General features: G+C 34.7%; 7 protein-coding genes across 7 annotated transcripts; 5 read left to right on the top strand and 2 right to left on the bottom strand.

Moving 5' to 3' along the window:
* Window positions 1-1889: 1889 nt before the first annotated feature.
* EV154DRAFT_488555 (uncharacterized protein) lies at window positions 1890-2795 on the top strand (the record flags this gene model as incomplete). Its single annotated transcript, XM_051599137.1, has 3 exons — window positions 1890-2052; window positions 2422-2540; window positions 2709-2795. 3 exons carry the CDS (start codon window positions 1890-1892, stop codon window positions 2793-2795), a joined length of 369 nt encoding a protein of 122 aa, XP_051450367.1.
* Window positions 2796-4378: 1583 nt separating this feature from the next.
* Window positions 4379-5061, top strand: EV154DRAFT_488556 (uncharacterized protein; the record flags this gene model as incomplete). Its single annotated transcript, XM_051599138.1, has 2 exons — window positions 4379-4639; window positions 4945-5061. The coding sequence occupies 2 exons, from the start codon at window positions 4379-4381 to the stop codon at window positions 5059-5061; spliced, it is 378 nt and encodes a 125-aa protein (XP_051450368.1).
* A 3961-nt stretch (window positions 5062-9022) lies between these two features.
* On the bottom strand, window positions 9023-10017 carry EV154DRAFT_488557 (uncharacterized protein; the record flags this gene model as incomplete). Its single annotated transcript, XM_051599139.1, has 3 exons — window positions 9023-9094; window positions 9517-9731; window positions 9912-10017. 3 exons carry the CDS (start codon window positions 10015-10017, stop codon window positions 9023-9025), a joined length of 393 nt encoding a protein of 130 aa, XP_051450369.1.
* A 936-nt stretch (window positions 10018-10953) lies between these two features.
* EV154DRAFT_488558 (uncharacterized protein) lies at window positions 10954-12418 on the top strand (the record flags this gene model as incomplete). Its single annotated transcript, XM_051599140.1, has 7 exons — window positions 10954-11102; window positions 11386-11454; window positions 11521-11622; window positions 11768-11849; window positions 11932-12041; window position 12072; window positions 12320-12418. 7 exons carry the CDS (start codon window positions 10954-10956, stop codon window positions 12416-12418), a joined length of 612 nt encoding a protein of 203 aa, XP_051450370.1.
* A 3956-nt stretch (window positions 12419-16374) lies between these two features.
* EV154DRAFT_488559 (uncharacterized protein) lies at window positions 16375-17521 on the top strand (the record flags this gene model as incomplete). Its single annotated transcript, XM_051599141.1, has 4 exons — window positions 16375-16424; window positions 16540-16575; window positions 16642-17390; window positions 17466-17521. 4 exons carry the CDS (start codon window positions 16375-16377, stop codon window positions 17519-17521), a joined length of 891 nt encoding a protein of 296 aa, XP_051450371.1.
* A 3886-nt stretch (window positions 17522-21407) lies between these two features.
* On the bottom strand, window positions 21408-22906 carry EV154DRAFT_488560 (uncharacterized protein; the record flags this gene model as incomplete). The annotated part of the gene is made up of 3 exons (XM_051599143.1): window positions 21408-21456; window positions 21674-21837; window positions 22412-22906. The coding sequence occupies 3 exons, from the start codon at window positions 22904-22906 to the stop codon at window positions 21408-21410; spliced, it is 708 nt and encodes a 235-aa protein (XP_051450372.1).
* Window positions 22907-23187: 281 nt separating this feature from the next.
* Window positions 23188-23998, top strand: EV154DRAFT_488561 (uncharacterized protein; the record flags this gene model as incomplete). Its single annotated transcript, XM_051599144.1, has 4 exons — window positions 23188-23289; window positions 23358-23410; window positions 23503-23573; window positions 23805-23998. The coding sequence occupies 4 exons, from the start codon at window positions 23188-23190 to the stop codon at window positions 23996-23998; spliced, it is 420 nt and encodes a 139-aa protein (XP_051450373.1).
* Between the last annotated feature and the right edge of the window lie 3656 nt (window positions 23999-27654).

Genomic DNA, 27654 nt, shown 5'->3' on the forward strand with positions numbered 1-27654 from the left:
TCAATCCTTTTTGACATAGATATTATAAGGTCTTGACACAACTTTGGGGTAATTTTGTCCCATTCCTGGGTGATCCGGTGTAATAGCTCCGTTAAGCTTTTTGGGGATGTTTCGTAGGCGCAAAGTCGTTTTTTTATTATCGCCCAGAGATTCTCGATCGGATTTAGATCCGTGGAATATGAGGGCCAATCTAACACGCGTACGTTATTGTTTTGAAACCAGTTTGTTGCCATTTTCGAGGTATGTTTTGGATCATTATCCTGCTGAAATACGACATCCTTGATATTTCGATTGTAGTAACTAACACTGGACGTTAGATCGTCGCTAAAAATATTACAGTATAACTAGCTGTCCACGGTACTATTGATACGAACAATGTATCCAGGACCTTCCCAGAGAAAACAACCCCACAACATTACGTTTCCACCGCCATGCTTGTACAAATGTTGGAGATGACAATCTCGGATCTCTTCTTCTGTGACATTCCAAAACCACTGAGCCCCGTCAGAGCCAATACGGTTTATTTTCGTTTCGTCACTAAAAACAACATTCTTCGAATCATCAACAGTCCAGTTTTGGTGGAACTTGGCCCAAAAAAGTCTTGCCTTTTTACGGCTTGCTGTTAATGTCAGTACTTTAGGCTTATGTTCAGCTTTCATCCCGGCTGAATTCAACATGCAGCGAACAGTCCTTCCGCAGACAAAAAATTCTTCCTTTTTTAGAGCCTCAACAGCATCCTTGACAGTCTTGTTCACATTTGTTTTGAAGCCTCTAATCAATGAGCGGCCTGTTGATGTTTAAATCTTGTGAGGTGCTCCACCAATTTTTTTGTGAATGCCAAGATTAGCTTGTTTTTTTATCTTTGCAATAGTTGACAAACTAACAGACACTGTTTTTGCTATTTCTCGAAAAGAAAGCCCGTCCTTTAGTAATTTAATGATCTCGTTTTTTAATGTCAAAGAAATGCTTTTTGTCATCTTAATGGGTAAAATCTTATATTAGGAAAATAAAGAGAAAAAAATAACATGTGGACTAGCCACCAAAACCTGTCCGAAAAATTTTTTTGGGCTCATATGACTGTTTTTTCGAAGGATTTTTATGGTTTTCTAAAAACTTTCAGCATTGGACATAACTGTTCGAGTGACAAGCAGTTTTAAACACAGAATATCCGCTTTTTTTGTGACACAAAACGTCCAAAAACGTTATTGCTGGTGTAGCAACGCTTGCACTGATATCTGTCAAAATTTGAAATTATTTCGAGGAGTTTACACATCGTTGACAATGATGGGACTGAAACTTTCTAAACACTCGAACAGTTTTGTCCATTCACTGTAAGCGCCCACCAAACACCGCAATGATATCACACACTTCAGTCAGGGAAAACCAAGCTTCCACAGCCACGCCATTATTCATAGAGAGTCATTCCTGCAGATTCTTCACTTGACGTCGTCAAGAATGATGCGAAATGAATACAAAAAAAAAAGATTTTTTTCTTGCGCGAATAAGATACCCCACCAGCACTGTACTTATTCCAGTCAGCAAAAAGCGCTTTTCCGGACTGTAGACTTTATTTACAAGCAGTGAATTCAATAGAGCCATGAGCGAATGTGGCTATTAAAAAACCGAACGTTATAAAAAACAAGGCCCTTTCGTTTCCTTTCAAATTGGCCATCAAATTACATATTAAGAAGCATCCTAAATATTTCTTCGGAAGCAGCAGTTATGCTATTACGTACCAATTATGCTTTATCTTAAATATAATATACGTCAAGATTTCAAGCGTATTGCCGGTAGTTTTGGATAAATAGCGTGTTGCATACATATGGTTGTAGGTATGAAAAAGATCTTGAAGTATCTTCTGATTTACGCATATGTTATCAAATAAAAAAATGGCTACGATAAAACTTAACGAAATTGACCTAAATTGTCATACAAAAACATTAAGTGTTCAAACTCTTCTATGCTGTCTAGTTTGTTTCTTACCATCCTCATGTGAGCTTCTACATGTGTTCAGAATTTTATTATTTCCAACATTTAAACTGCAACGGTTTTGTAAGCCGAATGAGCACAGCTTCAAAAATTACTAACGTACCATATTTAAATCGTCTTTATAATGATGAACTGGTAAGTATCGCGTGACCCTCTAAACAAAGAATTATGATGAAATGTTTTCCGGCAGAAAATGTTTCTTTGGTTAACGACCTTCCAATAAATTGATTCTGTTAGGAATATTTACTATGCTAATGCCTTTTTTGTCAACTACACAATGAATTAAATGTTCATTTTAATAACCCACCCTTTTCAATTACTACCAAATTAGACTCACTGGTATTCATCATATCCTCACCGCTACACCGACATCTGCTCCTACACGAGCAATTGTTATTTCGTTTGAGCCAGCACTCGTTAATAATACTGCAGGCAGAGCAACACTCATTGCACATCATAGATTAGCAAGACTTGAAAAAAATGGTGCTACCGTTAATACCGCGTTTTTCGCTGCTACTGAACTCAGAACGTCTGTCGAGTTCGAGTGGTCTGTAAATATTTAACCCAAATATGTAAAAAATATATGAAACATAATTGCAGTTCACTGGAATGTATTTGTAAAATAGTAAGGCTTAAATAGCGTTCGCGAAATTTCTGGGTGGATGTTCGATTATAGCTATAAATCCACGGTTAACATCCTTTTGCACGATTACCTTTAGGAGGAGGATACAAAATATGATAATATTGCTGTTACCATGCATAATGATACTCGTTTTCCTGTCGCAAAAAAAGCGGCTTATTCCTAGGTTACGGAAACATCACTATCAATAGTCGGCGGATGTAGAGAAGATATCTTGTGATATCGAGATATGTTTTGCTGCTTTAGCAGCAAATAAATACTAGTTTCGCATACAAACATTCAGTAGTGTCATTACGCATAATTGTTGTCAATATATGTACCCCTTACTAAATAAGCACTTTACAAGTTTATATGCGAAAAGCCGATATCCTACTGTATTTACACATTCAACATGCGCCGACTTAACCATATCACATTTCCTTTAAAACAATGTTCTGTTCTTCGTTGTGTCATAGGCAAATGTATGAAAAGAGAAATTAGACATTCGTATTATTTAAAGATTTTTGATTGAACCTCTTTATACGCATATAGAAGCTTAGAACAAAAAATAAAATCGAAAATCCCTGATGATTAAAATATCGACAGTATTATGTAACGAACGGCAATTTATTTGTTCATTTGAAATATAAAAATGATGTACTTTTATACCACTTCCTGGATCATCCTCCTGGAGATGTGGATTACGGTCACCTATTAGAGCCTTTTTATTAAAACGTTCTGTTAATTAGCAGTCCTATTGTGGACTGTCTTATGTCTGAAGATCTCTTGACTATCAGTGCTTTCGAATAGTACAAAAAACAATGTGATACGTTATCGGAGTCTATTCTTCAAATACATTTACATGTGGACTATATTCCACAGCACGGGACAAGTTTTGACATAATTCACAGGTACATTTCACTAGCGTCTTTAAATAAAGGCTATTAAGGTACATTGCTAATGGTGGTAATGAGCACGTTCTGTTGATCTTGAATATCGAAAACCAAGATAATTTTTAGCTCTATCGTCAAAGCCAAACTAGCTATGTTATAATAAGATGGGGTCATATTTTACATATATCTTACATGTCCATGGGTAGACTGTATTTTTTTTTTGAATACGTACTCCATACAATGACATGCTTTTAACCAGCACTGGAAGTCATAAAGAAGCATCCGGCCGCTTTGTGAAGCTCTTGTATTCCAACTATTGTACCCTACGCAAGTAACGAAAAATAAAAGTTGTTACTAACATTGCCAACATTGTCATAATTTTAACATTGTTGAAAATGATGAAACACTTAATAAATGTAACGAAGCTGATACCCGGGTTATATTTCTTGTTTTATTATTTCATCGTCTATAAGTTATAATGAGGAATTGAAAAAAAATCAAGAAACATTTTTAACTTTTTCTAATTAATAAGGGCCAGTTACAAAATATGAAATCCCGCCATCTCACGTTTTTGATAATTTTTTCACTATGTACAGACAAATATATACCAACATAGGTTAGTGCAATAACCAAGATTAATGTTGGAGGCTCGATATAGTTGTGTTGTTAAGGAAATAAGTAATTTAGAAGTCATAAAGAAATACTTATCCTGCTAAGATAAGTTAGATGTATGAAACAAATTCTTAGATTTTAGGATACTGCGGTTTGATTATTCCAGTAAACGAGTGTACAATCATAGACAGTTGGTTACCCATTACAGTTAAATGGAATGAAGAAGATGTACGTAAGGGTTTGGATCTCAATTTCTACTTACACAATGTGGGGAAGTATTCCACCAGAAATTGCTCCTCATCTTCTTCAGGTAGATGAAACAGATGAGGTAATCATAGGTTTTATATCCGAATTTTCATTTACTCCATTGGGAAAGCCTTTCTCCAAAGACAGATTATCTATTGTTGTTTCAGCTCAAAAGACTAGCCACCAAGAAAACAGAAGGCTTGGGTTTTCTACTAATACACCCTGTTACTTTTCACTTTTAAGGTTAGATATTTGTTTCTATGTTACAACATATAATACTGTATGTTTATAAAGAAAGAAAGCCGAGTATTATAACACATACAATGACTTACTTTGAGAAATAAAGGGTACAAGCTAAAAAAATTAGATTTGTATTTTTTAAAAGCCCAAGTGAGAATCAAAAAGTCTCACAATTTTAATGTGGTTTGAATAACGATCGTACAGTTGTACAGTTAAAACAGAAGGTAATCACTTATTTAGTTGTTCGTTATGAAACTCGTTAGCCATCATTTGTCAAATGCGATCTTAGTTTGACTTTATTTTCTTCTATCAATTTTACATAAATATATATTCAAATACGTAAAGTTATTAAACGTATATTTACTGGGTAATGATGTTTCATCATATGATGATGATATCATCGCTGCAGTAAATACGTACCACCGGGTTTATGTTGAATGCAGTATTTATATTTTCAGTTAATCCATACTCATTGTTTAAGAATAAATTATACCCGAGCTAATTCAGTTTAATTTTATGCAATAGAACTGAATTGAAATACAAAATACTGGTATGTCTTATCAAAAGTTATTAGTTATTAAACGCCGCGTCAGCTGTTAACATCCTCAGGTTATAGCCATGTCATTTCGTTTTCTTTACCATAAAAAGAGACATGTTCTCTATATCAGCTACAACTCCCATAGCATTATTGTCTTTATTTTATACGGAACTACTGAAATTTAAGAATCACAGAGACTATCCCTGATGCGAAGCTTCAAAATTAGCTCTCAAACTTTACTACCAGTAAAATGCTGGGCATTTAAAAGTTTATATACAGACAAATTTGTCTAGTCATGTGGAGAGTAAAGAACATTGGGTGTTACTGTGCCACTTTCAAACCATGAGCTACATTAGAGATAAAAGACATTTGATTATTCAATGGTTTTTATAACGGTGTTAAAATGACTGCTACAATTAGTTACAGCATTGGGCGTATCGTACACGCTTCTCCAAAGATATTGCAGAGGTGGATCAAGTTTGGTTTGTTCGACTAGCTGTTTTCTAGTCCATGTGTTAAAGATTATAAACATGGGCAAAGTAATTTATAAGGATGGGCTTGAAGTCATTGAGAAAAGAAAAAAAAGAAAAAAACTTAAATAAAACCAGGGTGTGTGGGGTTCTGGACCATATTTTTGAATTGATTGGTCTTTATCAAAATGTAATTGGTTCAACTTAAAGAAATCGAGATGTCACCATACAATCCCCTTCTTATGGTGTGACTTTGGTAAAGACACCTTCAGAATCCATGATATTAAATCCTTTAATGATTGAGGGGTAATACTCTCTGTTTGAGTAATAATTTGATTTGGATATGGATAAAGCCGATGAGAGGATATGCTTATTGGTCAATTAATATTGTTTTTCTATACTCTACAAACACCTTGCATTTATATACAAATCACAACCTTATGGTACTACTTTCGTCCAGATAGCCCTTAAATCAACGATTTTGCACGCGTATTTAAGTTCGGCATTTACCTGAGTTTCAAACAAATCGATTTGTTTAAAAAAAAGAGATAGAACAAGTCCTTGGGACAGTAAAGTATTAATAGCGTTGGGTATATTGGTCCTAAATTTTTCAGTAGGAAAGAATCAGTATTGTTACTCATATTCTATATTATATGTAAAATACAGGCTCATTGTTTCCAGGGGATCCGTTTTGTTGGTGTAACCTTGCATTTTCAAAGACTCAATCTTTGTTTTTTTTTTGTTTATTCTTCGACATTTTCCTTTTTTTTTTTTTTTTTTTTTTTTTTTTTTTTTTGTCTACTGTACATAACATTACCAATTTTTTGGTTCAATGTGTGGAATGTGATAGCTACAAACATACTCACGCCTATAGATGCCATGTAAGTTTTTTATGACCTTTGATCTCATCATTCGAACAAGTTACATTCCTTACCATTTTTAAAAGCCACCGTCTAATTCTCATGCAAAAAGTTTTGGTAAGACTCCTATATTCGTATGTCTTCTAAATTTAATTAAATTAATATTAATCCAAGTTACTGTTCTCACTTTTGGTCTTCTTCTTTGCCATGGCTCACAGAATGGCCTACATTACACATGACTCAGTCTTCACTTTACATTACCCCCATTACCTTTTAGACAAAGAAGTTTAAGCCGCTTTTTGACCCTCCTAAATTTTTGCTTCTTCCGATGTAATCTTAACTAGGTATAATATTGTGGATTACTTTTTTGTTTTCTCTTATTATTCGTTAACCTTAACTGTTTAGGAAACACTACACGATATGTACGTTTCGATAAAATGATTCAATAATTGACACCCAAACCAATCGTACACAAACCATGAACATTAATAATTCGTTAATGTATCTTTGGTAGGACTATGAGAATCATATTCCGAAAAGACCCACTTACATATGTCAGGGTTGTCCATGATCTTATTAACGCATCTCGTAAGTTTGTAGTTAAGAGTGGATATATCGGTACAAATTAGGACCATAAAATAAAATTGATGATGGTTGGACAACGGCCGGTGTATTCAAACAACAATTCTCTCAACGAGTGAAACGGTCATGGATTCACGTAAAGTAATTGAAAAAAAAATAATGTAAGGGTCCGGACGACAATATCAATCCGTGGACACTTAAAATTGATGGATGAATGGTAAAAATCAATGGATGTATGCTTAAAAGCAATGGATGGATACTCAAGACCAGTGCATCCTTGCTTCAAATTAATGTGTACACATTATTTACTGTAACACAAACAATCGCATGGTGATAGTAACGAGCTATCTTTATTTTCTTAGATACCGAGTATCATCTTATTCTCTTGAAGCCATTTTTTCTTTTCTTTTGCTTTTAAATATATCATTTTTTAATGGTAATCTGTGCAATATTCTTATTTTAAACTTGCTTTCAAGACGAAAACTATAAATTGAGGGAATTATTAGGACGCAGTTATTAATTTTGATGATCAATAATAGTTAAAGACTTATTTTTATGAACAGACGTACGAAATGTAAGCATTAGACAAATCTAAATACGGCATATAAGTCACGTAATAGGTACAAAATATATTAAATAAAATAGGACACATTCAATACGAGACAAAACCTTATAGATATACTCCCTGAAAAAAGGAACCTATTATGCCTCATGGTTAACCACAAAATTCGTTTTACGATTATACCATACGTAGTCTCATTATCTAAAAAAAAGGCATGTACTCTCCGTATGGTACAACGGATCTCAGTCTATAGTAATGTCGGTATATTGTAGAATATTCCAGTTTCTAGCGTTTATATCTTGCTTAGATAACATACTCCTGTAATTGCATATATTTATTTAAATTGCATACCTCTTCTGTCCGTTATTTATGCCACATGAGTATTTATCTAGGCAGGGTAAATGTTCTATTAATTTTGAGTAAAATATAAACATAGGTCAAAGATATAGACATCTTTACCCTTTCCAATAAACTGCGACAGTCAAGCCTCCCGGTAAGAGTGTGGACGTACTGATTTAATTAATAAAGGCCAGCACCCTAAAACCTAAAAATCATCTGACCCTTCTCATTTATCTTAACAGGATAAGCATATAAATATGAGAATTAAATCGGATATTTGAGTTAAAAAACAAGGAAACCGAGTCTCCAACACCAACATCGGCCTTGACATTAACGAATGTAGGTATTTATCCGTCTGTGGATGGTTAAGAGCCCATTCACAAAAATAAGCTGGCGTGGTTTAAAATTTTGAATGGGGCCTTTGTTAATTAGGAAAGGTCAAAAAATTTTCTTCCCTTTTTCTCCAAGTCCTCATCCTAGCTCATTCATATTGAAATAATAAAACAAGAAATAGAATCTTGGTATGTCACCTTCTTTACATTAGATGATTGTTATGCCATTTTCAGCAATGTAACAATTGTGACAATGACTGCAATGTTACTAACAACTTTCTTCACATTTACTTGCGTAGTGTACAAACGTTGAAATACTAGAGCTACACGAAGCGTAGAATCGTCTTACTTTATCGAATTTGTTTTCAAAAAAAATACGGTCTTCCCATGTACCAGTTAGTCATATGTGAAACTTACCAGATCTTATTATAACACTGTTATTTTGGCTTTGAGAACGAAGCTAAAACATACATTGTCGTTTGGTGATTCAAGTCAAACAAAACGTGCCTATTACCACATTTATTAACGTACTTTGATTTCTTTTCTTCAAAGAACCTTGTGGAGTATAGTTGAGAATTTTGACCAAAAATGCTACCGCTGTATGAATATTTCACATTTATATAGATTGGACGAATTGGCTCCGGTAAAGTATAATTTTTTTTACTATTATTTTAAGAACCTGAAAAAATAACTAGTTAGTCATGATATCTTTAGAAAAAAGAAAACCATCATCATCACTACTACTTAATATAAGGTTTTGATATCAAGTCTCCAATAGGTGACCGAAATTCACATTCCAGCAGGATGATCCACTAAGTCAGATAAATGTAAATCCTGTTTGTATTTCATATCAGGTAAAAGAGCCGTTCGTTCCATGATACTGTTGGTATTTCTACTACCAGTGACTTTCGATCTTTTTTTTATGTATATTTCTGTTAGAGTATGTAGTGGTGCAATACAAAATCCTTAAATAGTATAACTAAATAACTCATTTCAAAAATTTGACAGAAACAGAAGGAAGAACAGAACAGTGGTTTGATTGGCGCATGTTGAAAGTGTAATTACAGAGAGATATGGGTTTTTGATTACCAACTTGTCAGGTTTTCTTTTGTGAGGCGTGAGTAATGTGCCAAAAATTAGGAATAATTACTTTACTGACCTTTTAATATCGAAACTAGTGTCTTTGGCTGTTACAGCAGCAGGAATTCGTACAATATCACAATAAGTCTTGTACCTCTCTCCATCCTGCCAAATGTTCATCGTGATGTCTCACTTTATCTTCACAAAAAGCTTTTTGCAACAGAAAAAGCAGGGTTTTATGCAGGACAGAAGCAACATTATCATATAATGTGACCTCCTCCGAAAGGTAGCCATGCAAAATGAGGTTTGCCGTCAATAAAGTACCGTAGTCGCACACCCACCCAGTAATATCTCGTAGACCATACAGTTCTTGTAGCTATCACGGATCAATGGCTGCCTAATTGTGCTGAGTTTGATAGTTTTATAATTTTATCAGTTAAAAACGTACTGATATCTCGGAATAAACGGAAGATTTCAATTCAATAACAGCAGCAGCAACATTTCGTTCAAGTTTTGCCTATCTTTGTTGAAAAGAGAGTGGCACTGTACCTGCAATAATAGTATTGGCTGCTGTCACCGAAGAAACAGCAATTGCTGGTGTAGGAGCCGTTATTGGTGCAGCGATGAAGAATACAGGAATATCCGTGAGTCTCATTTGGTCATTTATGAAAGGGGGGTTATTAAAATGTCCTTTTAAATCATTTTGTGTAGTTCATAGGCGCGATTTTGCTCCACTAGATATTCCTTGTCACATTAAATTATCGGGAAGGTTTTTAACCAAAGAAACGTTTTCAGTCGTAAAACCTTTCATCATAATTCTTTGTTTTTGGACGATGAACAGATAATCTCCCGTTTTCTATGTAAAGATGGTGTAAAACTGGTTACGATATTATTCTAAGTGGCTGCGCTGGTTTGTCATAGCAAGCTTTTATAGGATGAATGTTCGAAGTAGAAAAACTGTAAACATGTGCAGAAACTCTCATCGTGATGGTAGAGATGAAATTGGACAGCATGCAAGAGTTATAGCAGTTGATTTTGTACGAGTATAAATATAGCGCTCTTTTGTTCTCTCTGATGTTAACCGGTATTTAGTGAATGTCAAGTGGGTAACCGGGGAAAACTCCAAGAAATTGTTCACACATGCCACTATAGGCCTGTAAAACGTTACTAATCTAAAACAACAGGTAATACGCTTTAATTCATGCTGTGATTTATACGTATACTAAATGATAATTTATTATGTTATAGTAAAACTGGCGTTTCTGAAGCGAAAAATGGGGGACTTCTTTGAATATGTGATTCGGTGGCGGATAAGACAGGTATTACTAAGGAACCAAAAGGGCCTTGTTTCTTGTTAGCTTCGTTTTTTGAATGGCGACGCCAATCGATGGCTCTTTTAGAATTACTCTCTTTAAATAACGGCTAATGTGTGGACAGCCGCCTGTTGCTGACTGGAGTAAGTACTGTAATGGTCGTTTCTCTATTTCGCTCAAGAAGAAAAAGATCTTCCATATTTTAAAATTCAATTGGCTCTATTATGGCGACCTTCAGTCAAGATTTGGCTTGACTCACTCTTTATTCATAACGAAGTATGTCTGAAAATCTGCGTAATGTCAATGCAATTATGTACTGCAATGGCGTTGTCTCTTATGCTCTCCAGAAAAATAATCTTTGTTTTCATTCTTTACAATTTCTCAATGGCGACATGGGGGCAGAAATTTCAGGAATCACGCTCTATACGTAACAGCGTGCACGTTGAAGGATGATTGTTCTTGACTACTGGAGTGTGTGCTACCATTGTGTTGTCTGTTTTTCGCTTAAGAAAAAAAAATTCGCTTCATTTCCGTAATGACGACATCAAGAAATGACTCTGCTGAAATCACTCCCTAAAAGAAACGGATTATGTCTGGTTGCCTGCTTGTCACGAGCTAAAGGTAGCACTGCACATCTGGTATCTCTTATGAGCTCAAGAAAAAAAAACTTCTTTTTTTTATTTGCTTTCTTAATGTTGACCCTAAATCAGGTCCCAATGGGAATCACGCCTCCTATGTCTGGATCTTGCTTTATTACTGATTGAAGTTTGTACTGCACTGTAGGAACTCTGTATAAAATAAAAAAAATAAATATCTGTTTTTATATTTATTTCGCTTTCTTAAAGTCGACATCAAGTCAAGCATGAGCGGTTATCACTCTTTATGAACAACCGCAAATGTGTCGAAGCTTGCTTCCTCCTGAATGGAGTGCGCTATGCAATTGCCGTGTCAAGAAGAACATATTCACTTTTTCTTGATTCATTCGGTTTTTTCTCTTGGCGATATTAAGTGTACGTTTTGATGGTATTATTCTTTAAGATATGCTTAATTAATGTCTCTAAATGATATTGGTTTTGTTCTGTTTATATTAAGTACGTGTCTGAAACTTTTTTCAAATTGGTGCCATGAAATTGGATCATCAAAAGCTGGCGCTATTGTTTGGGAAGTAAACAAGGTATATATTTCTAATGGCCGAAGGGGGAATGATTTATTTCATAATTTATAACCGTTTGCTTATGTCACATTTAAGAATTTAGTATGACTGCATTTTGCTTCAGAATTTCGTTTACGAAGATGAATACACTTCATTACTTCGTACCTATAGAAAGGACACAACCTCAAAAGCATTACGAAGAAAAAACAAGATGTAACAAGTAATTTAGTATATTGGTGGTAGGGTAATGTCCTGAAAAAAAAAATTTGTACTGGTATGCTTGGAACTAACTTGAAAAAATATAGAACAAGAAAAAGAAGAGGTAATGAATAATCCTCTGTTTGATCGAATTTTCTGCTCAGTTGTCGTATGTAATTTGTGTAGAATCTCGAATGTGTGTCATGCAGCTTGCTACAAGTATATAATAATACGGAACAACTTTTGGTTTCCAGCAGTTTTAAAGATAATACCCGAAACATGCCTGAAAATAGTGTATCCTGGTTTTGGAGGGTGTTCTACAGGAAACATTTGGTGGAGGAGATTCTAATAGCAGCCAGGAAAACGTAATGGTGATTGCTGTTGGTATTTAGCGGTTTGCTGATCCCATTATTTATATTATTAAGACTTTAGATAAGATGTTGTTTGTGATTTAAAGACGACGAATGTTATTATTGTGCATGGTCACGGTATATATATTTGGCTGTGATATTTGAGGAATTATTGTATTGTGATGACGTACGCTGCCGCTTCATACTTATCTGCGAATATTGGTTGATATTTACTTGATGCTATGGACTGCCCGGATGTGTCTATTGAAACAGTGAAGCCTTGTGGATCTTTATTCTTACAAGTTTACGAAGAAAAATAAAGCTACCGGCATACAGCAAAGGAAATATTACCTAAAGTTATCGTCATTATATTAGCTTTGTAAGAATCTACATCAAATAACATAAATCATGACTGCGATCCTTCAATTATATTGAGGCACCTATAGCAAGATCCTAAAAGGTAGATCTTCAATGCCAGTATATCAATGATAAAATTGCAAGTTTAATTGGACTTTAGAATTTCTACATGCTGGGTTATATCTAACACAAAAACACATTATTTATGCTGGTGAGACAGTTGCATATTCCGGCTTGGGTCCTTCAGGGTGTTTTTTATGCGAGTTGAAATTATGAGAATATGTCGTTTGAAGTTCTACGCTCATGTTTTCTGAAGGCGTGTATTGTTGAACACAAATTTAAACCCACAAATGTATAATATAAACGTCAGAGGATTAAACTGATATTCTTATGTGATATTGAAGTACATTAATTATCATTATCGCGGCAAAAACATAGAAAGTCGCGATAGGTATCCTTACTAAACAACAAGTATCTTTGAAGCAGCTATTAAGTTAAGTGTACATCGTCGATAGAGTTAGTATTGAAAATTGGGATAAGTTTTTTTAGAATAAATAACGCTATATATATTACATTTATTCTTATCAAAACCCTTAAAACATGAAAAAGTTCTTTTAAGGTGCTTATGGAAGCGGTCAAAAATAATAATTTCTGAACCAATACTACAATACGTTATGGCTTAAAATCATGGAATACTACCGAATAAACTTTCATGACGGAGTTCACAATTCCTATGTATCGACTATGTTTTAGGACCTTAATTGATCAATAGATGGTATATATGCGTATTGGACTCCATATCAATATATTATTTTTGACTATAGATGTAAGATGGTTTTCAACTATATACAAAAATACAGATTCATTGCGTGATTGGTTAATTATAGACTGCCAATATGTTCGTTCTTAATTAGTAGAATTTGTTTGCATTATGAGTTTTTTGATCAGTAAAATTCTGTAGTGGGGATCACCCTTCCACCCAAATTTCCCATCCCCATTCGAGGTAAAACAACCCGCACCAGCCGTAGCAGTTTAATCAATGACATTTTTATGACTGGATTTTCCCGCAGCCAGTGACTGCATTCTAGCTGTTTTAATAGGGTCGGACCTAATCCGTTTTTCTAAAAATAAGATGAGGTCCGACGGTAATAATACGGGATATGTGACAAAAAATCTGATTTCCGACGCTAATAAAACGTGATGTCTGAAAAAAATGGATGAGGTCCGACCCTAACCATAACGCTTGTCCAAGACAAAACATAGTTCCTACAGACACCCCGCCTTCTCTATCGTTCGATGGACGATGCTGAGCCAAAAATATTTTAAGTCAGCCTAGATTATATAAGGTATCAACTTTAAATTAGGGTAATTAAGAAGATTGTTATCCCTTGTAATGATTTTATTTTGACTCATATTGGCATAGTTGTAGAATAAAAAGTTATATGAAAAACTAACAAAGACTATGGCTACATCTAGATCTGGAATGACCTTTCTGTCGAAACACAACCGGGCACGACTTCGTTACATTACTCGCTCAGCTGATATAGTACATGAGCAAATTTAGCATTAATCAAATCACCATGAAACCACGCAATACAAAAAAGGTTTTTTTTTACTTTCTATTTTCTAGCTGTTTTTTGTCTCTTTTTTTGCACTATTTTTTCTCTATGTTTTACATTTTTTATGTATCATTTTAAAGTTCTTTTCTATCGTTTTCCATCTTTAAACTTTATTCATAGGACCCGTTTAGTAGTGTTGAAGGACGTGATTCTTTTTATTTCATTTCCGACATAGCACATAACCCTTCGTATAATCGGTTTAATTTTCATGGACCGCCTAAGTTTCAGTTGCATATAATCATGAAAAATGTCTCAGACCATTATTGAAACCCAACTAGCTTATTGCGCTTGCTGCATCTGTTCCCAGTTCTCTGGCTCCTTTCACACATGTCACTGTCAAACATCACTATTGTATCCTGTTTAACATCTCTGTTCCGAATAATGTATCTCCTTTATCCCTTGTTTTTGTAAAACCCATTTTACATCCGTTTCATTTTTACTTCAGCCTTCGATCTCCCTTGAAAGACATTAATAATATCGGCCGTGTTATCCTGTGTCTATACCTCCGAAATTATTTGTGTCGCATAATTTTGGTGTCATAGGTAGGAAACTGTGCGATGACATTAAGCGTAATCTTGGACAATAAATACAATTTTACGCTCGTCCGTGTGGGCAGCTCTATTAACAGTTAAATATTCAGAACTTGTCGTTTACTGTACTGATATGTATTCGGAGATCGCACACACGATTCAGGTGCTCTCAAGTGAACTGAAATAAACACCCACGTCTTGAGATAGCCTTCGACATTTTTCTCTTTTCGAAAAGTACTTTCTTGCTCGTTCTTTGTATATTGACACTTAAACTAACATGTACATCACTTACTCCACCAAAGTCTCTTAATATTATATATATGATCTCTTCAGTTTCTTTATAATTTCATAAACTTCAAGGATTATATATAACAGTTGAGATAAGGCTGTTGCCAAACACAAGTATACCAAATTCCTACCTCCGACACAAATAATACCAGCAAGGGCATCTGGAATACATTTTCCAAGGTAGAAACTCACAAAGAATAATGTCTTCAAGAAGAAAATAAATAATATTTTTCTAGTTATTACAGTAGCATGAATATTGCAGAATTTTCTTAATCCTATTGTAGACCCAAATGTTGAGATTGCTGCATTATCATGGAAAGGCAAAATAAAAAAACACCCTTGAACGTTTTATAAAGCTGTAATCGATGAAATTTTTAGTAATTGTTGGAATTGAGGGTTTTCTCAGCGAGGTTATTTGGGGATTGGTTCACTGTAAGATCAGGTCTGTAACTTCTTATCGTCCTCTAATTACCGATTTGGCTTATAATGCGCTTTATTTTACATACGCTGAGAACCACTAACTTCATTAGTATATACACGAAAAATATTTTTTTTCTTTTTGATACGTTACCAATAATCTCGATGGTGTTGACAAAAATATCATTCATGTACGCCGCGATTACTTGAGTGATCTGAAAGCAACTTTTGAAATAAGAGTTGGATTTCCATACAATACACAGTAAACTGGTCAGTATTTTGAACTGGTCAATATTATACTTCTGAAGTTGTTAGATTGTGCGGACGTAATTTTGAACGTCAGTAAAAAAAGAGTATTCAGAGCTGTCTGGTTAAAAATTAAGCTTTGGACTTGATTTCTTTGAACTTTTACAACTATAACGGTGGGGGTGTGCTGTCTTACTATTTTTTGTTTTGGTTTTGGTAAATGAAGTATGGACAATCTGTTTTTGATGTAACCTTCGTTCTAACTATTTTGAAAGGGTAATTCCGGTTGACCTGCCAGACGATATGATAATCTATAAATAGAAACCTGAAGTTGAAACAAGCAAGAATCGATATCACATCTCGTCATCGGTGTATTTTTAGGTGGCTCAGTATGTCATGTTCAAATACAAACTCTTTTGAGTGGGGTTTTTTTCCCTTAAATTAAAATCAAAGCTAATGCCTCTTCATTCCAAAGGTGACAATGTCCACATTACTGATGGCAACTTTTGTCTAAATTCATTCAATGTTAGGTGCTTGAGGAATGAGAAATAGCGAAGACAAAAAAAAAACAGGAAGGAATAGTCATGCGGCGTAAGTATTAAAATCTGGTTTTGCTTTTCCCCCGTAATTGACGTGACCTCTTTTCTCGGTAAACAAAAAAAAATTATTTAATAGAAACGCGGTGGTATTTTTTATTTCTTTACAGCTTTTCCAAAATGTTCTTAATTTTGTTCATTGATGAGTAAGTATAACGAATGGAGCAGACATGTGGTCATTAAGAAAAATTCTAACGAAGCATTTCAAACAGATTAATGTTTGCTGTTGAGATATTCGCTCTCTGCTTTCTTTTTTTTCCTTGGGTTTTAGGAAAAGCCATCGTGATTCTGTTGTGGGAAGTACTTCTGCGTTTCTTTTTTCTGGCAGTTTCTCTTGCACCTGCTGGGTATTTAGGACCATTTGGGGGGTATGAAGACGAGTCTGGACCACCAGCTCAACCCGTCATCATCAAGACCGTCTTTGTTGCGTTGCCTTCTCCTGCGTCTTTTTCGGCAGTTGATGTCAATCCTTTCCCTCGTTCTTCTCCTGTTCCTCCTCCTGCTCGTCGTCCCACGACGATTCTTGAGACGCTTCGTTGTTCTTTTCCTGGTTGTTCGTGCTTTCTTGGTGCGCCATGTTTTAGTTTGGCTAAAGACCCAATTATTCTTTGTCCTTCTTCCGCTTCGCCTGTCCTTTTTGGCTGTGAGGCCATAACGAAAGCTTGGCTTCTTGCCAATTCTCCCTTGCCTTCTTCTTCGTCTGGTGCTGCTGGTTCTTTGGTGTTTGGCTCTCCTGCTGTCCCCTTTTTGGAGGAAATGGATGTTTGCTTGCCTTCCCCTTTGGTGTCTGTGGCACCTTGTGTGTCAATTCCTGGCTCTGGCTCGGCTGTTTCTTCTGCTGCTGAGGTGTCTTCTTCTCTTTCTCCCGCTCGTGTGATTGCGGCGCCTAAAGGCGTTCGTTCTCACCGAGTTAGGGAGGATGCTGACCTGAAGACCCTCTCAGCCACCCCCATGCAAAAAGGTATATCGCACGCAAAAAAAATGTTAGCAAAAATATGACTAAATTTTATGGTAAAATCATTTTTTAATTTAATAGGGGATAAGGGATTAAAACGTCTTTCTGGTTTTGGTGACAGACAAGATGGAAAATAAACTTTGGTTTTCTTTCTTTAAAATTTCCACATTTACATTGTTTTGCAAAGAAAATGATATAATTAGCAATAATTTTTGTTGGGGACGTAGAGTTGTAATGAAGGGCGAAATTATTGTTCATCTTAGAGTCACAGTATTTTTAAAAAATAGAAAAACGATGTATTACCTCAAAATGCTAGCCACAAAAAAAAACAGAACGCATGTGATTTTCACTCGTACATGCTGTTACAATTCACTTTGAAGGTTAAAACGTTATTTTTTGTTATGCCATTGAGCAATGTATGTTTATGTAGAAAACAATTCGAGTTTCATAACGCATACCATGACTTGCTTTAAAAAGCTAGGGTACACGGTAAAAAAAAAATTAAATTCGTATTTTAGAAAGCCCAAGTGAGAGTCCAAAAGTCTCAAAATTTTAGTGTGGTTTGAATGACAATCGTACAGTCTTACTAATAGAGCAGAAAGATAATCACTGATTTAGTTGTTCCTTGTAAACAGTTTTAGCCTTTATTTCTCAAATGCGAGATTAGTTTTACTTTAATTTTTTTATTTATTGTATATCAACATATATTCAAATACTTAAAGATATGAAAGATATATTTATTGGGTAATGATGGTTTATCATATGATGTTGAATGCAGTATTTATAATTTCAGTTAATTCGCACTCGTGGTCTTAAGAATAAATTATCCCCGAGCATTTTATGTAATTTTATGCAATAAAACAGAGTGACATACAAAATATTTGTATCTCTTATCAAAAGTTATTAGGTATTAGAAGCTGGCTCAGCTGTAAACATCATCAGCTTATAGCCATGTCATTTCCTTTATTCCCCATAGAGAGTGATGTCTTCTCAATAGTAACTACAAATCCCACCGCATTATTTTCTTTATTTCATACTAATCTGATGATATTCAAGAATCACGGAGATTATCTCTAATGAAAAGGTTCAAAATTAGCACTCAAACTGTACTGCCAGTCAAATGCTTTACATTTAAGAGTTTCAATAAAGACAAACCTGTTGTAATATGGCAAAAATAGATAACATCGGGTGTTACTGTGACACTTTTAAACCATGGGCCGCCTTAGAGACAAACGTCATTTGAATTTCCAACGTTTTTATGAAGCTGTTAAAATGACTGTTACAACTAGTTACAGTATTGGGTGTAATGTACATGTTTCCAGCAAAATGCACAGGTGAAGATCTTTAGGTTTGTTGGACTTGGTTTCTACGAGTACGTGTGTACTTGATTATAAACATGGGCAAGGCAATTTATAAGGATGGGTTAAAAGTCATCAAGGAACAAAAAAAATGTTATGGAGTGTTGTATCGGGATCTGATTTACCTGTTGACTTAATAAAACTTTATACTCGCAGACTTTCTTGACTATAATACAAAAATCCACGCACGTTAGGATAATGTACTATTTCGTAAAATTAGGGATGTAAAAGGACTACTCTTTTATTGAATTACGAAAAACCACGACTTTATAATATCACCGCGTAGTACATAGTACTACTCAGGCTACCACAAGATATAATCCCTTCGTATCATTTCATAAGCTTTACATCAAAACACGGTCACAGAGGGCTATTGAGGCGCTATAGTGGTTCGTACTCTGAAATATCGCCTTACCACAGGAGGTATTATCCGGAGTTCCAAAAAATCGATTTATTTGAAAAAAAAAACCCGAGAGCAAGTCCTGACGACAGTAAGCAATTAGTTGCGTTTAGTATATTGATCTTAAAAAACTTCAAAAGTAAGCGAGGTTTGTTGTTGCTCATACGCTATGGTTTATGTTGAATAAAGGCTGATAGTTTCTGAAGGATCAATTATGTTTGTGTGACCTTGGTTTTTAAAAGGATCTTTTTTTTTTTTTTTTTTTTTTTTTTTTTTTTAGTTCTTCTTTGTCTAAAGTAAATAATATTGCCTTTTTCTTTGGTTAATTGTGTCGAACGAGAAAACTAAAAACAAACTCACGCTTATACAAGTCATGTACATTTCTTGTAACCTTCGATCTCCTCATTCGAATTAGTAAGATCTTTAACCAATCTTTTTTAAAATCTGCCGTCTGATTCTGTTGAAAAGACTATTATTTTTAATGGTATTTAATTCTAATTCAATTAACTGTAAGTAAGTTTTTACCGCTTTTTGACCTGCCTGAATTCTGCTTGCTTCTTCCCATGAAGCCTCAAATAGATATAATATTATAACTTTTTTTTTGTTATATTTTACTTATTCGTTAATCTTAACTGTTTAGGAAACACTATAAAATCCGTAAACTTCGACAGAATGATTCAATAATAGTAACCCAAACCAATCGTACCGGAATCCTAAAGAATAATTATTTTCGGCGATGTATCTTAGGTGGGACTATGAGGATCATATTCCCACATGGACCGAATTACAGATCTCAAAGCTAACCAATATGTTAGTAACACTTCGCGTAGGTTTGTATTTAAGAGTGGATGTATCGATACAAATTAGGACGACGAGTAAAATTGATGATGGTTGGACAACAGCCGGTGTTTTCAGACAGCAATTCCCTCAATGAATGAAACGATCATGGATTCACGTAAAGTGCTTGAAAGGGAAGTAATGTAAGGGTCAGGACGACAATATCAGTCCGTGGACACTTAAAATTAATGGATGAATAGTTAAAATCAGTGGATGTATGCTTAAAAGCAATGTATGGATACCCAAGATCAATGCATGCATTCTTCAAATTAATGGGTACACGTTATTTATTGTGACACAAACGGTTGCATGATGATACTAACGAGCTATCTCAATTTTCTTAGATACAGGGTTTGTGCATATTCTCTTGAAGCCATTTTTTTCTCTTTTTTGGTTTTAAATAAATCATTTTTTCAAAGAAATCTGTTCCATACGCTTAATTTAAACTTCCTTTTAAGACGAATAGTATAAATGGAGGGGATTATTACGACGTAATTATCAGTTTTAAGGACCAATTATAAAGATTTATTTGAATTAATAAACATATGGAATCAAATTATTCGACATATGTATAAACGTCATATAGTTCAGGTAATGGGTAAAAAACTATATGGAATAAAATAGGACACATTCAATACCAGACAAAACCTTATAGGTCTGCTCCCTGAAAAAAAGAAACCTAATTTGCCACATGGTTTAAACCACAAGATTCGTGTTACGATTATATCCTACATAGTCACATTATTTAAAAAAAAAGCGTGTACTCTCCGGATGGTACAACCTATCTCAGTCTATATAATGAATAATGTCGGTATACTGTGGAATATTCCGGGATTCCAGCGTTCATTTCTTGTTTAGATGACTAACTACTAGAATTCCATATAATTATCTAATTGCATACCTCTTCTGTCAGTTATTCAAACCACATGAGTATTTATCCACTTAGGGTAAATGGTGTATTAATTTTGAGTAAAAGATAAACTAAGGCAAAAATATATACATCTTTACCCTTTCCAATAATCTGCGGCAGTCAAGCCTCACGGTAAGCGTATGGACGTAATGATTGAATTAATAAGAACGAGGACCCTAAAACCTAAAAATCATCTGACCTTTCTCATTTCGCTTAACAGGATAAGCATTTATATATGACAATTAAATCAGACATTTGAGTTACAAAACAAGTAAACCGAGCATCCAACACTAACATCGGCTCTGCCATTAACCAATGTGGCTATTTATCCGTCTGTGGATTGTTAAGAGCTCATTCACGAAAATAAGCTGGCGTGGTTTAAAATTTTGAACGAGGCCTTTATTAATTAGCAAAGGCTAGAAAATTTTCTTGCTTTTTTTTCCAAGTCCTCATCCTAGCTTAAACACATTGAAATAATAAAACAAGAAATAGAATCTTGGTATGTCACCTTCTTTACATTAGACGAATGTTTCACCATTTTCAGCAATCTCATAATTGTGACAATGACTGCAATGTTACTAATAACTTTTTTTCTCATTTTTAATTGCGTAGGGTACAAACGCTGAAACAAGAGCTACACGAAGCGCAGAAACGTCTTATTTTATCGAATGCGTATTGAAACATAAATACAGTCTACCCATGTAACAGTTAGTCTTATGTGAAATCTTATCACATCATATTATAACACTGTTAGTTTGGCTTTGAGAAGAAAGACAAAACATACATTGTCGTTTGGTGATTCAAGTCAAACAAAACGCGGCCATTATCATCTTTATCAATGTACTTTGATTGCCCTTTTTTAAGAAACCTAGAGTATAGGTGGGAATTTTGACCAAGAATGCTACCGCTGTGGAAATATTTCACATTTATATAAATTGGACCAATTGGCTCCGGTAAAGTATAAAATTGTTTTTACTATTATTTTAAGAATCTGAAAAAGGATTAGTTACTCAAGAAATCTTTAGAAAAAAGAAAATTATCGCCATCACTGCTACTTAACATAGGCTTGATAATAAGTCTCTAATAGGTGACCAAAATCTACATTCCAGCAGGATGATCCACGAAGTCAGCTAAATGTAAATCGTGTTTGTATTTCACATCAGGTAAAAGAGCCGTTCATTCCATGTTACTGTTGGTATTTCTACCCCCAGTGACTTTCGATCTTTTTTTTATGTAAATTTCTGTTAGAGTATGTAGTGGTACAATACAAAATCCTTAAATTGGATAACTAAACTAACTCGTTTCAAAAATTTGACAGAAACACAAGGAAGAACAGAACAGTGGTTTGATTGGCCCATGTTGAAAGTGTAATTACAGAGAGATATGGGTTTCTGATTACCAACTTGTCAGGTTTTCTTTTGTGAGGCGTGAGTAATGTGCCAAAAATTAGGAATAATTACGTTACTGACCTTTTGATCTCCAACTAGTGTCTATTGGCTGATACTGCAGCAGGAAATCTTACAATATCACAATACGTCTTGTACTTTTCTTCATCCGCCAAGTGTTCATCGTGATTTCTCACTTTATTTTGACAAATGGCTTTTTGCAACAGAAAAAGAAGTGATTTTATGCAGGACAGAAGCAACATTATCATACAGTGTGATCTCCTCCGAAAGGTAGCCATGCAAAAGTAGGTTTGCGTTCGATAAATTACGGTCATCTTACACCCATCGAGCAATATCTGGTAGACCATGCAGTTCTTGTAGCTATCACGGATCAATGGCTGCAAAATTTGGCTACGGTACATAGTTTTAAAATTGTATTGGTTAAAACCTACTGGTATCTCGGAATCAACTGAGGATTTCAATTCAAGTTCTGCCCATCTTTGTTGTAAAGATAGTGTCGCTTTACCTGCAATAGTATTATTGAATGCGGGCACCGACGAAATAGCAATTGCTGGTGTAGGAGCGGTTTTCGGTGTAGCGGTGAAAAATGCAGGAATATCCGTGAGTCTCATTTGTTAATTTACGAAAGGGGTGCGTTATTAAAATGTCCTTCTAACTCATTTTCTGTAGTTCATAGGCGCGATTTTGCTCGACTAGATATTCCTTATCACATTAAATTATCGGGAATGTTTTAACCAAAGAAACGTTTTCAGTCGTAAAACGTTTCATCATAATTCTTTGTTTTTGGACGGTGAAAAGATAATCGCCTGTTTTCTTTATAAAGATGGGCTAAGACTGGTTACGAAATCATATTTTGTGGCTGTGCTGGTTTGACATACAAAGGTTTTATATTATGAATGTTGGAAGTAGGAAAACTTTAAACATGTTCAGAAACTCTCATCGTGATGGTAAAAATGAAATTGGACAGCATGCAAGAGTTACAGCAGTTAATTTTGTAAGTGTATAAATATAGCGCTCTTTTTCTCTCTCTTTTATGTTAACCGGTATTTAGTGAATTTAAAGTGTGTAGCCGGGGAAAACTTGAACAGATTGTTCCCACATGCCACTATAGGCCTGTAAGGCGTTACTAATCTAAAACGACAGGTAATAGGCTTTAATTCATGCCGTGGATTATACGTAAACTAAATCAAACTCTTTTATGTTATAGTAAAACTACCGCTTCTGAAGGAAAGAATTGGAGGCTTCTTTTAGTATGTGATTCGGTGGCTAATAGGACAGGTACTACTGAGGAAGCAAAAGGGCCTGGTTTTTCATTAGCTGCGCTTTTTGAATGGCGACGTCAAACGATGGCTCTTTTGAATTACTCTCTATAAATAACGGCTAATAACTAGACAGCCGCCTGTTACTGACTAGAGTTAGTACTGTACTGGCCGTTTCTCTATTTCGCTCAAGAAGAAAAAGATGATCCATATTTTAAAATTTAATTGGCTCTATTATGGTGACATTTAGTCCATATTTGGCTTGACTCACTCTTTATTCATAACGACTTATGTCTGAAAATCTACGTACTGTCAATGGAATTATGCACTGCAATGGGGTTGTCTCTTATGCTCTCAAGAAAAATAATCTTTATTTTCATTCTTTACACTTTCTCAATGGCGACATGGGATAAAGGAATTTCAGGAATCACTCTCTATACATAACAGCGTGCACGTGGAAGGATGTCTGTTCTTGACTACTGGCATATGTGATACCATTGCGGTGTCTGTTGCTCGCTTAAGAAAGAATTATTTTCGATTCTATTCCGTAATGACGACATCAGGAAATGACTCTGCTGAAATCACTCCCTAAAAGAAACGGGTTATGTCTGGTGGCCCGCTTGTCACGAGCTAAAGGTTGCACTGCACAGCTGGTATCTCTTATGAGCTCAAGAAAAAAAAAACTTCTTTTTTTTATTTGCTTTCTTAATGTTAACCCCAAATCAGGTCCCAATGGAAATCACGCCTCATATGTCTGGAATTTGCTTTATTACTGATTGAAGTTTGTACTGCATTGTATGAACTCTGTATAAATTCAAAAAAATAAATATCTGTTTTTATATTTATTTCGCTTTCTTAAAGTCCACATCAAGCCAAGCATGAGCGGTTATCACTCTTTATGAATAACCGCAAATGTGTCGATGCTTGCTTCCTCCTGAATGGAGTGTGCTCTGCAATTGCCGTGTCAAGAAGAACGTATTCACTTTTTCTTGATTCATTCCATTTTTTCTCTTGGCGATATTAAGTTTACGTTTTGCTGGTATTATTCAAAAATGTGCTTAATTAATGTCTCTAAATGATATTGGTTTTTTTCTGTTTATATTAATTAGGTGTCTGAAACATTTTTCAAATTGGTGCGATGAAATTGGATCATCAAATACTGGCGCTGTCGTTTGGGAAGTAAACAACGTATATATTTCTAATGGCCGAAGGGGCAATGATTCGTTTCATAATTCATAACCGTTTGGTTATGTCACATTTAAGAATTTAGTATGACTGCATTTTGCTTCAGAAGTTCGTTTACGAAGATGAATATACTTCATTACTTCGTACCTATAGAAAGCACACACCGTCAAAAGCATTACGAAGAAAAAACAAGATGTAACAACTAAATTAGTATATTGATTCCGTGTATTTTTTTTATTTGAGGACAGACGGTGGTAGGGTAATGTCCTGAAAAAAAAGTTTGTACTGGTATGCTTGGAACTAACTTGAAAAAATTATAGAACAAGAAAAAGAAGAGGTAATGATTAATCCTCTGTTCGATCGAATTTCCTGCTCATGTGTCGTATTTAAATTGTGTAGAATCTCGAATGTGTGTCATGCAGCCTGCGACAAGTATATAATAATACGTAACAACTTTTGTTTTCCCGCAGTGTTAAAGATAATAGCCGAAACATGCCTGAAAATAGTGGATCCTGGTTTTTGAGAGTGTTCTACAAGAAAAATTTGGTGGAGGAGATTCTAGTAACATACAGAAAAAAGTAATGGTGATTGCTGTTAGTATTTAGCGGTTTGCTGATCCCATTAGTTATTTTATTAAGACTTTATATAAGATGTTGTTTGTGATTAAATGACGACGAATGTTATTATTGTGCATGTTCTCGGTATATATATTTGGCTGTGATGTTTGAGGAATTATTGTATTTTGATGATGTACGCTGCCGCCTTATACTTATCTGCAAAAATTGGTTGATATTTACTTGATTGTATGGACTGCCCGGATGTGGCTATTGAAACAGTGAAGCCTTGTGGATCTTTATTCTTACAAGTTTACGAAGAAAAATAAAGCTACCGGCATACAGCAAAGGAAATACTCCCTAAAGTTATCGTCATTATATTGGCTTTGTAAGAATCTACATCAAATAACATAAATCTTGAATGCGATCTTTCAATTATATTGAGGCACCTATAGCAAGATCTCAAAAGGTAGATCACCAATGCCAGTATATCACTGATAAAATTGCAATTTTAATTAGACTTTAGAATTTCTACATGCTGGGTTATATCTAACACAAAAACACATTAATTATGCTGGTAAGACAGTTGCGTATTCCTGCTTGGGTCCTTCAGGGTGTTTTTTATGCGAGTTGCAATCATTAAAATATGTGGTTTGAAGTTCTACGCTCATGTTTTCAGAGGGCGTGTGATGTTTAACACAAATTTAAACCCACAAATGGGTAATATAAACGTTAGAAGATTAAACTGATATTCTTAAGTGATATTGAAGTAAATTAATTATCATTATCGCGGCCAAAACATAAAAAGTCGCGATAAGTATCCTTACTAAACAACAAGGATCTTTGAAGCAGATATAAAGTTAAGTGTACATCGTCGATAGAGTTAGTATTGAAAATTAGGATAAGTGTTTTTTGAATAAAAAACGCTATATATATTACATTTATTCTTATCAAAACCCTTAAAACATGAAAAAGTACTTTTAATGTGCTAATCGAACCGGTCAAAAATAATAATTTCTGAACCAATAATACAAAACATTATGGTTTAAAATCATGGAATACTAGCGAATAAACTTTCATGACGGAGTTCACAATTCCTATGTATCGACTATGTTTTAGGATCTTAATTGATCCATAGATGGTAGATATGCGTATTGGACTCCATATTCATATATTATTTTTGACTATAGATGTAAAATGGTTTTCAACTATATACAAGAATACAGATTCATTGCGTGATTGGTTAATTATAGACTGCCAATATGTTCATTCTTAATTAGTAGAATTTGTTTGCATTATGGGTTTTTTGATCAGTATAATTCGGTAGTGGAAGTCCCCCTTCCATCCAAATTTCCTGTCCCCATTCGAGGTAAAACAACCCGCACCAGCCGTAGCAGTTTAATCAATGACATTTTTATGACTGGATTTTCCCGCAGCCAGTGACTGCATTTTAGCTGTTTTAATAGGGTCGGACCTCATCCGTTTTTCTAAAAATAAGATGAGGTCCGACGGTAATAATACGGGATATGTGACAAAAAATCTGATTTCCGACGCTAATAAAACGTGATATGGGAAAAAAATGGATGAGATCCGACCCTAACCATAACGCTTGTCCAAGACAAAACATAGTTCCTACGGACAGCCCCGCCTTCTCTATCGTTATATGGACAATGCTGAGCCAGAAATATTTTAAGACAGCCTAGATTTTATAAGGTACTAACTTTAAATCGGGATATTTACGCAAATGCTTATCCGTTGCAATGACTTTTTTCTTCAACACATACTGGCATTGTTGTATAATTAAAGGTTTTACTGAAAATCTATCAAAGAATATGGCTAAATCTACATCTGTAATGAACGTTTTGTGAAAACACAACAGCGTACGACTTGGTTGCCGAACACGCTCAGCTGATATTATACACATGCAAATGTAAAATTAATCAAATGACCATAAAACCAAGCAATAGAAAAAGGTATCTTTTTTTCCTTTCTATTTTCTTGCTTTTTTTATTTCTTTTTTTTGGACTTTTTTTTTCTCTTTTCTTTGCACTTTTTCTTTCTCTTTTTTTTTCATTTTTCATTTTTCATTTTTGTTCTAAATTTCTTTTTTCTTTCGTTTTCTATCTTTAAATTTAATTGATATGACCCGTTTAGTAGTGTTGAAGAACGTAATTCTTTTTATTTCATTTCCGATGTTGCACATAACCTCTCGTATGATACGTTTTATCGTCATGATCCGCCTAAGTTTCATTTGTATATAATCATGCATAATGTCTCCGACCATTATTGAAACCCACCTAGCCTATTGGGCTTACTGCACCTGTTCCCAGTTCTCCGGCACCTTTCAGACATGTCACTGTC

The sequence above is a fragment of the Mucor mucedo genome, assembly GCF_025094135.1.
Source record: "Mucor mucedo strain NRRL 3635 chromosome Unknown EV154scaffold_257, whole genome shotgun sequence".
Taxonomy (NCBI): domain Eukaryota; kingdom Fungi; phylum Mucoromycota; class Mucoromycetes; order Mucorales; family Mucoraceae; genus Mucor; species Mucor mucedo.